This window comes from Streptopelia decaocto, assembly GCF_964273445.1.
Source record: "Streptopelia decaocto genome assembly, chromosome: 1".
NCBI lineage: Eukaryota > Metazoa > Chordata > Aves > Columbiformes > Columbidae > Streptopelia > Streptopelia decaocto.
Window position 1 is genome coordinate 8,884,561 of NC_138663.1, and position 12,036 is coordinate 8,896,596.

The following is a 12,036-nucleotide window of genomic DNA, read 5'->3' on the forward strand; positions in this document are numbered from 1 at the left end:
ACTATCAGCACATCTATGGAACTGCATATGCTGGGATTTCAGCTGGCATCAGTTGTTTTGGGCCAGTTTCATCACTTTGGCTGGCAGTCTGGTCTCGTCCTACTGCCAGACTATGAATTTATGTCTCTTAAAGCAAGTATATGAAATATCCACCATTGCACAACGTTGCATGCGTGAAACAGTAAAAAATCCCACCATCTCTTGGTATGCGAGTTGTCTGCTTTGCTCTGAATCCTGCTTTGGCTAAACTGGCACAGTTAAGTTTAAAAATCTGCAGGCAACATAGGAAATACTGTGTTCTGCAGAAAGCGCTCATTTGTTTTCCATCCTGGATGTTCAGTCTCAGAGAGGACATGGTGCAGCATGGGGCTGGGGAAAACTTTCCTTTGAGGTGCCAGAGCCCTGGATCAGGCTGCCCAAATAGGTTGTGGAGTCTCCTTCTCTGGAGACATTCAAACCCACCTGGACACATTCCTGTGTGATCTGCTCTGGTGAACCTGCTTTAGCAGGTGGTTTGGACTGGATGGTCTCCAGAGGTCCCTTCCAACCCCAACCATCCTGTGATTCTGTGAAAGCAGGATGGTCTGCTGTTGCAAAGAGCGTCTGGGCATGAGTTACGATTCCTGGCACAGACATGAGTCTCTGTGGTCACACGGGACTTCAGCCACTGTCCAGGTTTCATCTATATAACGAGAATATTCTTCTCTTGGCAGGTAGAGGTGATCAGACTGGAACATGGGGTGCGTAGTTACTTGGAGCAAGTAATTTTAGAGACATCAGTAAAAACACTTTGTGGACATTCATTCTAAATTATACTTCCCCTAGTTACATATGCTATTACTGTCTTTGCTGTGCTGGCAACCGGTGTTTATTTTCTCAGCATGCTCGTATCACCCCATTTGCAAGACACAGGCCCATTAGTGATCTTTTCCAAGACCACCTGCTCTATCAGGCAAGATGTTCACTGCTTTGTCGGCAGCCCATGTGAGGAAAAATGTGGGGAGAGCCTTGGATTAGGCCTGCAACTCTCAACTGAGGCTTGTAGTATTTTATTACAGTCTGTATGCTGCCATATGCCCTTCTTAGCTACTGTACGGGTGTGTGATACGAGTCTACTCTGGCTCTCAGGTGCTGGTGATTTTAATTGAGTTCAAAGTATAACAGATGGGTGAGCAAGGGTGAGGAGGACTGGATTACAAACCCTCAGTCTCACGAATTGCTTTTGGACAGAGTCTGTGGGTAGAGATTTTGTTTCTAAAACCTTGTTTTGCCAACAGAGACAAGCTGCAAATCAAGAGCCGTCATCTGAGATCTGGTTTCAGTGCTGCTGCATCAGGGAAAAAACAGGCACTGGGGAACATCTCAATTTTGCAGCCCAAGTTGATAGTTCAGCTTTTGTGTTCCTGGGGCTGGGGTGTTCTTGTTTGATTCTCTTTAGTCACAGTTCACTCTTAATTAATTAAGCGGCATAAAATTAATGGAAATTAATTGGGATTAATTTATCCATTCATATGTTGAAAATTATTGTCTCCCCAGCTTTCTCCTGTGCCTCTGGTGAGTACCTGGAGATGAAGAACCAGGTGTGCAGCAAATGCGCAGAAGGGACCTACTCGCTGGGCAGCGGGATCAAGTTTGATGAGTGGGATGAGCTGCCAGCAGGATTCTCCAACGTGGCGACTTTCATGGACACGGCGGTGGGCTCGGCTGAGAATAAAGCCGACAGCTGCAACAAGTAAGAAGTTCTGTTTGCGTCTGGGTTATGCAGCCATGGGTGAACCTGAGACAGCTAAACAGCATAAATCATAGAGTTGTAGAGTCAGTTTGGTTGGAAGAGACCCTCAGGATCATCCAGTCCAACCCAGCTTAATGACTCACCCGAGCTCTCTGGAGGGTGACCAACCCCAGTAATGGCCAACAGCAGTGGCTGGAAAGCGAAATTTTTAGCAATCTCTTTGCTGTCATCATGGTCTCCTCAGGCTCATCAGCAGTTAGTGAGTCTAAGACCAGCCTGGAGCTGCTCTTAGTTGTAACTGGAAAGCTCCAGGGTCATGGTGGCTAAAATGTGGCTAAAATGTGGCTAAAAGGTACTTTCACAGCTTATTTAGAGACACATGGTGGTTGCAGAAGGCTGTTTCTGAGTGTAATTGAACATATGTTGGGCCTGGATAATGAACCTTTCCTATGTAGGCTAGGTCCTAAATTTCTAGTACCATCCCTTTTCCCATACATATTTTAATGAAAAGTATTATATTTACATGAAAAATAAATGGGATTCCAGTAATGAATTTAGAAATTCACTGCAGTTAGCTATTGTGGGATTCTGGGTTCTTTCTTAAGTAATAAGTTTTTGTATAGTAGAGTAAGAAAAGTCTCCTCAGTGTCTCTGCTCTCAGCTGAGGCTTGTTTTGTTTATGTTCATCAGCTCTTCGTGGACACCTCGAGGGAATTACATCGAGTCGAACAGGGATGATTGTACAGTTTCTCTCATCTATGCTGTGCACCTGAAGAAATCTGGTTCTGTCTTCTTCGAATACCAGTATATTGACAACAATATCTTCTTTGAATTTTTTGTAAGGCCTTTTATATGATGAATCCAACCTTATATTGTAAGAATTAAATCCAGATAAAGACCATCAAAACCAGCTTTTTCCTTCCTTTGCATTCCCCATATGCCCATAGCTTGTTAGTGCTGAACAAGATTTAAAAAAACAGCCCTTTTCTTTCTGCCACTTATGCTGCCTTTTGGGAATGAATTTCAGCTTCAAAACTCAAGACTAAACTGATTCTATCTACCATATGCTGGGATTTTTTCATTAGGGATCATGATGGTCTCAGTTAGTCCAGCCTTTTATAAGGCAGCTGTTGGTAGGTGCTTCAGTTTGGCAGTGGTTGACTTGAGATGCCTTTCAAGGCACTTGAAGTTTTAAAAGATTTCTTCCAAGGTGGACATCCAGAGCCTGAGGTGCTTCAAGGCATTAGTCTTAGTAGAGACTTTAGTTTTAGATCAATTTGGGTCATAGCAATTGAGATGAAAAGAAAAGCAGGAGAAGAGACAAAAGGATGATCCTTAAAGAAGAGACGGAAACAACAGTTCTCAAGAGAGATTTAGGAGTAAAAATTCCGATGACTTTCAGTAGGAACTAAGCTTTGAGGGCGCGTCCGCACTTCAAAAATGAGGGGCTGGGGATCATTAGCTCTGAAATGGGAGCAGCCTGACTGGGATTGTACCATGCTGTACCCAAATTACTAAAGCAGTCTGATGAGCAAGGATCTGAATGGGAAGGACAACCGTGCTCTGCCCACATGGATGGACTGGTTGGGGTCCAGAGAGCCAGAGGGTTCCCAGATGCCCCACATCACTGAGATGCTTTGGAAGTTTCTACCAAAAGCTACCTTGCTTTCCCTGGCAATGTTGTACCTGCCACTTGGGACAGAAAAAAACCTAATGGGAGGGCAGCTCAGAGGAAATGACTGGAAATTTTCAGTCTTCTCTGTTACTGCCTCTCTCTCTGTCTGGTGAGTTCCGGTTTTCATCCAAAAGACACAGCTCCTGGTATCTCACAGAAGTGCCAAACCTCAGCTAGTGTTGGTTAATGTTTCTTGAAGCTTGGAGAAAAGTGCAAAGTATCCTTATCCTTAGTAAAGATGGGAAAAGAAGAAAAATAAGCTGCTGGAGGAACCCTATTGCTGCTACATCAGTGCAATCTATTATGCTTTGATAATGGACAGTGCAGACAATATTATTTAGCATTTCAGTCTTATATTAGACTATCCTGCCTTCTTCACGGAGAAAAAAGCAGACTGCTGTCAGACGAATGCACCAAGATTACAAATCCTAGCTCCAGTTGCTTGGCAGACTGATTGCTCTGCTCTTGCAATGAAGCAAATATATTGTTTCTCTGAGCACTGGCTTTGAAAATGTTTTTTTCATTATTGCATTTATCCATACACCACTCATTCAACTCCTTAAATTTATCATTCGCTGTTCAAGCAGCAGCGAGTGGTGCAGTCCTTCATAGAAATGCCCATGTCAGTGACTCCTAGTCAACCTCGGTATTTCAGGGAAACCATATTTAACGTTGCTCCCAAAGTATTTTTTTTTTCTCCAGCATATCTTTGTACTTAAATATATTCAACAATGACACTTCAGCTCTGGACAGTGACATTTCAGTGGCAGTGGCTTGCAAGTTGCTGGGAAAGGGTGAAATTTTTGGGCTTGCCAGGCAGAGGTGGCTGCACTGCCAGTCTGAGGGTAAGCAAGGAGATGCCCTCAAATGTGGGAAGCAAGTGTGGGTGCTTCTTGTTAGATACCCAGTGCCTCTGCATTCTGCCCTTTCCAGATTCTTTTTACACATTGATGCCCTTTACACCTTGCGAGAGCAGACTACATATTCTTATCTCCATTTTGCAGATGGGAACTGAGGAACAAACATGCTGTAGTTCAGATTGTTTAAGATAATTAGGCAAATACCTTCTACTTAGATACTTCTTCTCACCTCTTTTCCTCAGATCTGTTGATCTAGGTGGGAATTAAGTGCACAGATGCTTTGGAGGATATGGGGTTACGCGACTCAGACTTGATGTGGAGCAACTTTGAGGAGGATGCTTGGTCCCATGTCTTCTGAAAGTGTTGAATTGGCCTTTCTCCCTGGTGGAATAAAAGCTGAGTAACTGAATTCGTACCTCAAAGGGATCTGACACTTTTTCTTCAGAGAAGACCATGATGAGAAGAAGGAAGTGGACCGTTGTGAGGCCGTGCACCCAACCCTGCTGCAAGGAAAGACTGCTGAGCTGCATTGGACCTGGGCAAGGGACAATCGACCTCCCACCTCTGCCAGGGCAGACCCTCCATGGCATGTTGCCTCTCCCTTGATAACACTACTCTCATCCCTGTTGAGGTCCAGTTGCAGGGAGATAAAGACATAAGAGATACTGGCTGCAGAGAATGCAGTTTGTCTTCTAGCTTTGGCCTGTCTACTCCTACCTCCCCTCTAATTTAGAAGCTTGTGGCCTCTGGATTTTAGAGAATTTGGTCTTAGTGGGCTCAGAAGACAGAGTCTGACCAGATAGTGAGAGGACAAGGCTGAGATCTCCTCCTGCTCTCAATTTTTGGTCTTCATCAGAGGTGGTCATTGGAGTCACTGTTAAGCTGCTAGCAGGTTTTGAAAGTTGAGGTTTTTCTGCCACAAATAAGGCAGCTGCTATCCTAAATATGTAGACAACAGAAACAAACCTGAATCTTATAATTCCTTGCCAGCAGTGATTATGCTGACAGATACATCTGATGTGGTCACTGATCTCTCGTTTTTAATTAACAGATACAAAATGACCAGTGCAAAGAGATGGAGTCCACAGCAGACAAGTGGGTGAAGCTAACAGACAATGGGGAATGGGGCTCTCATTCTGTAAGTGTGCAAAAAATTCCTTCTGAAACTTTTATTCCATTTGTAAATGTCTGTGATTTCCTCTGAGCACAGAGGAAATAAGGGCCAGATCCTGTGAATGCATCTGAGGAAGCGCAGCTTTCCTGGCACTGTGGGCAAAGCTAAGGGGCTGATCCCAAAGCATATGATATAGATACAAGACTTCATATTGATTTCCCTGGGCTTTGAATCAAGTGCTTTGTGAGGTAAATAGATTTATGCAAATCCACATGCCATAGTCACTCTGCATGATTATAATTGAAATCTTACACAAAATGATCACAAAACAGTCAAAGGGCTGGAACAGCTCTGCTGGGAGGACAGGCTGAGAGAGTTGGGATGTTCAGCCTGGAGAAGAGAAGGCTCCGGGGAGACCTTATTGCGGCCTTCCAGTGCTTAAAAGGGACTTATAAGAAAGATGGGGACAGACTTTTTATCAGGGCCTGTTGTGATAGGACAAGGGGTGATGGTTTTAAACTAAAGGAGGAAAGACTCAGGTTAGACATGAGGAAGAAATGTTTTACACTGAGGTTGGTGGAACACTGGCCCAGGTTGGCCAGAGAGGTGGTAGATGTCCCATCCCTGGAGACATCCCAGGCCAGACTGGACAGTGCTCTGAGCAACCTGAGCTGGGTGATGATGTCCCTGCTCATGGCAGGGGTTTGGACTAGATGGCTTTTGAAGGTCCCTTCCAACCCAAACTATTCTATGATTCTGTGATCTTCTACAGCAGTTGTTTGCTCACGAGAACACAAGATTATTCCCTGTTTCTCAGCAGAGCAGCGGGAGCGGTGTGTGTATGTGGAGAAAGGCAGGACTGGCATTTTATTCCCAGGTCTGTGCAGAAGAGCAGTGTGTGTATGTGGAGAGATACAGGACGGGCATTTTATTCCCAAGTCTGTGCAGAACAGCTGGACTGCACCCAGCTTGTGCTCCGTGGTGTTTTCCCTGGTTGAAAAGCAACTTGGCAGCCCTGGGATGGCTCCTGCAGCACCGATACGAGCATGTCCATGTTGGGAGCAGCAGCCGTTTGGCTGGCCTGTGATCCAGCTGGCCAAGTTTGCTCGGTGCACAGACCATGTGTAGACCAACTCAGTAGCTCATGGTGATGCCTGGCTGCCAATATACCATCATACCCTAATTCCCAGAGCCATACCAGCAAAGGCCCAACATATGTGACATTATGCCAGAAGGAAAAGGCTTTTTACGGGCATAGACAGCAGTCTGGTCTCTGTTTTCCATGGTCTGCTTGTTGTCCTGGAGGAGAAACCGTATCCCTGAGCCAACTCTTGTTGGCAGTGCCTGTTAGCTCAGGTGCAAGCCCTGCACCAGTCACATCAGGAGGCAGGAGAGCTGGGTGAGGAGGGGTGAGTGTCACAGGCTGAGATCTAAGGCCAAGACATCTACTTGCGTATGCTGAGAGATGTAAACAGTGTCTGCATGAGAGATGCTGCCATCTGAGCTCATCATCTGGGAAGTGCAAGTGTCTCCTCTGACTATGAAAGTTGCTTGGATGCCTGGCTGAAATGTAGACACAGGAGCTAAGTGAGATGACTATTCTGACTCCCCTCAAGGCTTTTGTCTTCACTGCAAATCCTGTCACGGTGGCTTCTCTGAGCCCATTTTTCCAGATCCTGCAGCCTTTGCTTTCAGCGTGCTAGTCCTGCTGCACTAGAACTGATGTTGGGTATCTCTGCACCACACAACATGATGTTTGGTTCAATATGGTCCCAGTTCTGTTGTTACCTGTGGTAACCCAGCTCTCTTCTGCTCCCCTGGAGAATAGCTGCTTGGGGAGTGGGAGATACAATGTGCTGTGTTTCCACTTTGCTGAATTTTTGGACTCTTTATCCTGGATGAACAAAAGCTGTGGTCCTGCCAGGCCTGTACAACAACTGTAAATCTCGTTTTCCTGGACCCCTATGCTGGTAGAGTTTATCCCTCTCCTTGTATGAAAATAGAGCACCTTCAGTCCAGTATCACTATGTTGTCAGTAGGTATCTTGTACTGGGCTAGTAGATATCATAGAATCATAAAATAATTTTGGTTGGAAGAGACCCTTAAGATCATCGAGTCCAACAATAACCTAAATCCAGCACTAAACCATGTCCCTAAGAGCCTCATCTATGTGTCTTTTAAACACCTCCATGGATGGTGACTCCACCACTTCCCTGGGCAGCCTGTTCCAATGCCTGCCAACCCTTTCCATGAATAAATGTTTCCTAATGTTCAGTCTGAACCTTCCCTGGTGCAACTTGAGGCCGTTTCCTCTCATCCTATGGTGCAACTTTGCAGAGCAGGCAGGGTCTTGGTAAACCTGCTGCTTTTAGTGAGCAGTGTGATATTGTAGTTACGCAGGTGGGTTGAAGGCAGCAGGCACCAACACTGCTGCTGAAAGAAGTTGTCCTGCCTTCCTTGTGCCCCTTATCCGAGCCATGGTGCCAGCAACCCACCACCTGTCCTGTGCCAGCACGGGGGTGGTGCAGCCGCTTGCTGAGCCACGCCGTGAAGACAAGTAGGTCAAGACAGTAGTAAACTGGGTTGTTTTGTGCATCTCGTCTGCTGTTCAGGGTCAGAAATGAGCAGGAGGGATGGGACTGCTGCTGGGGACATTAGTGGTTTGTGCCTGGCTTCCTGATCATGATGCCATAGTGTTAGATGTAGGCAGAGCTTGATTTTTAAAGCCTATAAACAAAACTCACTTGTGAGCCTGGATTTTTGAACTCTGGGTCATGTTTGGTTTCTTTATAAAAGTGTATCTCAAGGCTTGAAAAACAAACTGATTGACTATATCTGATCATAGAGCTAGAGATAAAAGCTCCTCAGTGTCAGGGGTATTGGATAAAGGCAGGAACAGCTTTTTACCAGTTCTGCTTACAACAAGGTCATGAAGAGCTCTTGGTGTTTGTCCATGAAACTGGAGTGTTGAGAAGCATTTTTATGAAGCATATGTAGATACTCCGCAGAGATGTCTCTAGAACATCTGCCTAGCTGTCTCCCTGTTACTTCTTGACTCACTAAAGCAGCTTAGGAACAGAAAAGATTTCTGCTAGGATGCAAGAAATCTGAGTAATGGAAGTAAGAAATAAATAAAATTATTGCTGAGGGGATAACTGCTCAGTGTCATGTGTGTTGTTGCAGGTAACGCTGAAATCAGGTAGCAACATATTATACTGGAGAACAACAGGGATTCTCATGGGATCCAAAGTAGTAAAACCAGTTCTGGTTAAAAACATCACAATTGAAGGTAAGTGATATTTGCCTTTTAGGTCTTATCTCACTCTTTCGTCACAGTGTTTGCCCAGTGCTATTTCTACTGCTGTGCCTAGAGCACCAAAGTGGCTTTTTTTAGCCCCCTTATTCCTTGTCTCCTCCTCTAAAGTGTAGAAACAGAGCAGCAAAACTTCGCACTATCAGGGAAAAGCTGAAAAAATTATTTAGCTGGTAAATAATGCCATCTACTGGGGAAGACTGGCTTAGCACATAAATAGGGAAAAATAAATGGGTTTTGCTTAATGTGGTAAAGACTATGCTTATTGGTAAGCCTCTCAACACTGATACATGAACGTATATATCATAACAGTGACAGCTAAAATACTATTTAAATAACTTAATTAATCTGGGATTGTTCTTTTGGTCCTGTTCTAAGTGTGATCAAACTCGAAGTATCATATAAGCTTCTTACATTGCTCAGCCTTTCATTGAGGAGCAAAAATTAAAAACTGAAATCGTGACTCAGCAAAGCCAAAGTGTCTAAAGTGAGCGGTGAAAGTCTGTGATGTTTAAGCTGTGTTACCCAGCTGGCTTGCTTTCCCCCATAAGCAGGCAGGCAGTAATGGGGCATACCTCTTTGCATTTTGGTGTTTTACCTATAATTTACCTTACAGGAGTTGCATATACATCTGAATGCTTCGCATGCAAGCCTGGTACCTTCAGTGACAAACCAGGTTCGTCTGGGTGCCAGGTGTGTCCAAGAAATACTTATTCTGAGAAAGGAGCTAAAGAGTGCACCAAGTGTAAAGAAGAGATGTATTATGCAGGTACAGAAATCAAATGGGTTAAGCAAAACCGGGAGAACCTGAGTACATAAGCTCACAAGCTGTTTCTGTGTGCAGATGTGAGAATGGTTTTATCCAACAATGAAGTTTAGTCTCCAGTCGATCTACCGAAAGGGAAATGAAGATGGGGCTTCCCAGAAGCTGCAGAGGGCACATATATACATAACTGGACATTCTAGATCTTGGCTGTCACCTGTGCTAGCAGGGAGGGATGGAGATCTTTTATGACCTCTAAGGGAATGGTTCTTCTGAGAGATAATAACAGTTGTGCTCTGCCCTCTTGTGGTAATTTGTGTTATCAGTTGGTGATGACCTGAACTGGCTTCAGCACTCGCTTCAGACTTGTCATGTTTCTAGGAGTCTCTTCTCTAAATCATCTCCTGGCCTGTCCCTGCCTCCTGTGTGGTTGGAAGATGTGGTGATCTAGTTGCAAACCCTAGTCCCCAAAGTTCTCTGCATTCCCAGCTGGTAGTCATCAAATATCACAGGCACAATCCATCCCTCATGGTCAAAATTATTTTCTTCGTTGTAGTTGTTTTATAAGACAGTTTTGAAGAATCATTTGCTGACTGTAGCACCTGCTATCACAGATTATGGCAAATGCTTGGGGACTTGTGCCTGTGCTCATGATGGGAATGGAAATTTTGCAAAAATATCTGGGGAGAGGAAAAATTGGACCAGTGTTGAAGTTTCTAATGGGTTAGAGAGTTTTTTGTTCCATATCAAGTGAAAACAAATTCCCATGCTTGGCAAACTACACAAATTACTGCTTGAAGCCGAAGGAGTGGGGTGAGGGGTTGAATGATTCCCTGGTTATACTAAATCAATGAATTTCAGTGTGACAGTACAAGCATAGCTCGTATTTTCCCTCTTTTGCCTCTTAATTTTGTCTTAATTTTGTATTTTTCTTCTGACTCACCTTGATCTCTGGATTTTAAGCTCATTACGGTTGTTTCCAGGGATCATTCGATAGTTTAACATCCTGTTCTTTACCCTTTCTTTTTAGAGGAAGGATCCAGTGCGTGTATAGAGCGACCTCCATGCACAAACAAAGACTTTTTCCAGATCCACACCCCATGTGATAAGGAAGGAAAAGTAAGTAGAAGGCACGAGACTATTTTTAAGCTCATTGAACTTACTGTGATCTCTTGATTTGAAAACAAAGTAGGGTTTCTAGGAATGACTTTCCCAACTGCTTTCCCAATTTTGCTTTCAGCATTGAATCTCTCTGATTTGGGCTTGTCCTTTAGCTACTTTCTCTCCAGCATTTATCTGTAAGAATCTGCCTGTCATGGGTCTGCTTAAGGGATCTTTCGTGAAACGATAAGATTCTTGCACTCGTGATTAGTCTGCCTGTGTCACCAGTGCTACCTCCACGCTCATAAAAAAACAGGGTTGGAACACAAGCTGAAGTACTGTCCCAGAACAAGCCGTACTGTTTAGTTGGTAGTGATCTTTCCTGGCATACTTTTGGCTTGTGACAACTTGCCCTGTCCCAGCCATGCCCGGACACAATTGAGGTGCACAGGAGCATGACCATGCCTGCTGCAGGCGAAAGAACATTTCTCTGCATAAGTATGATGTCCTCTGGTCATTCCATCAAAAAAGAACCCATAGTCTGTTGAAATAATGGTATATACATAGCCTGTGAGTATCCATGTGCAGTAGCAGAGATTAGCTGATAATAATGTGCTTGCCTCATGGGATGCCTCGGAACATCTGGACTCTCAGTAGATTATTTCACCCAGAGATCTTAGATCCACTGGATCTCTCATACAGGGACCTACTGGTGGAGCAGCATAGCTTTGGAGCACTCCTGCTCTTTGTCCCAGCAGTATTTTGGTGGGATTTGGAGAAGAAACTCCTAATTACAGGGATACAGAGCCCACAGAGGTGTGGACACATGCTCAGGCCTGTTTTATCTCTTTTTCTTCGCTTTTCCATCTCTCATAGATCTGGATGGGATAACAACTAGTCTCCTTGTCACCCAGTTCTAAAATGCAGCTGAGAGTTCACATGCTTTATTAACAAAGCATCAGTGAGTTTAGCCACAGAGCTGGCAGGGTCTACAACCTGTTCTTGACTCACTGATTAACTTTCTTTAATGACTCAAAGAATTAGCAGCAGTGTTCACTGTTACACCCCCAGGTACCCCTTTAATTGCAATCTCCTATAGAGTACCCTGTCACTGCTCTGTGCAATTCAAGGCTTGCTGGCTTTGAATAAGCTCCCGCCATTGATCCTCTTCCTGTCTTGTCAGTGGATTTTCCCTTCACTGATGGACATCATCAGAATACAGAGTGGTGGGTCTTTCTGCAGACCAGTTGCAACAACAACATGTGTCATAGATGCACAGATACTGGGTTTTCAGGACTGCTTTCACCACTTAGCGCTCTGCATCTCTGGAAATCAGTCTGCTTTTACTGTACTTGCCAGCCATAGAATCATAGAATAGTTTGGGTTGGAAAGGACCTTCAAAAGCCATCTAATCCAACTCCTGCCATGAGCAGGGACATCTTCACCCAGATCAGGTTGCTCAGAGCCCCGTCCAGCCT

The 12,036-nt window shown here is 44.5% G+C and overlaps 1 protein-coding gene across 1 annotated transcript in view; it reads left to right on the forward strand.

Moving 5' to 3' along the window:
- Window positions 1-1,553: 1,553 nt before the first annotated feature.
- The window catches only part of ELAPOR2 (endosome-lysosome associated apoptosis and autophagy regulator family member 2), a 36,018-nt gene continuing 25,535 nt past the window's right edge, over window positions 1,554-12,036 (forward strand). The window contains exons 1-6 of the mRNA XM_082060940.1: window positions 1,554-1,732; window positions 2,423-2,570; window positions 5,319-5,405; window positions 8,565-8,670; window positions 9,311-9,463; window positions 10,488-10,576. Of these exons, the coding sequence (XP_081917066.1) occupies window positions 1,569-1,732; window positions 2,423-2,570; window positions 5,319-5,405; window positions 8,565-8,670; window positions 9,311-9,463; window positions 10,488-10,576 (747 nt within the window). The 5' untranslated portion in view covers window positions 1,554-1,568. The remainder of the gene's footprint in view (window positions 1,733-2,422; window positions 2,571-5,318; window positions 5,406-8,564; window positions 8,671-9,310; window positions 9,464-10,487; window positions 10,577-12,036) is intronic.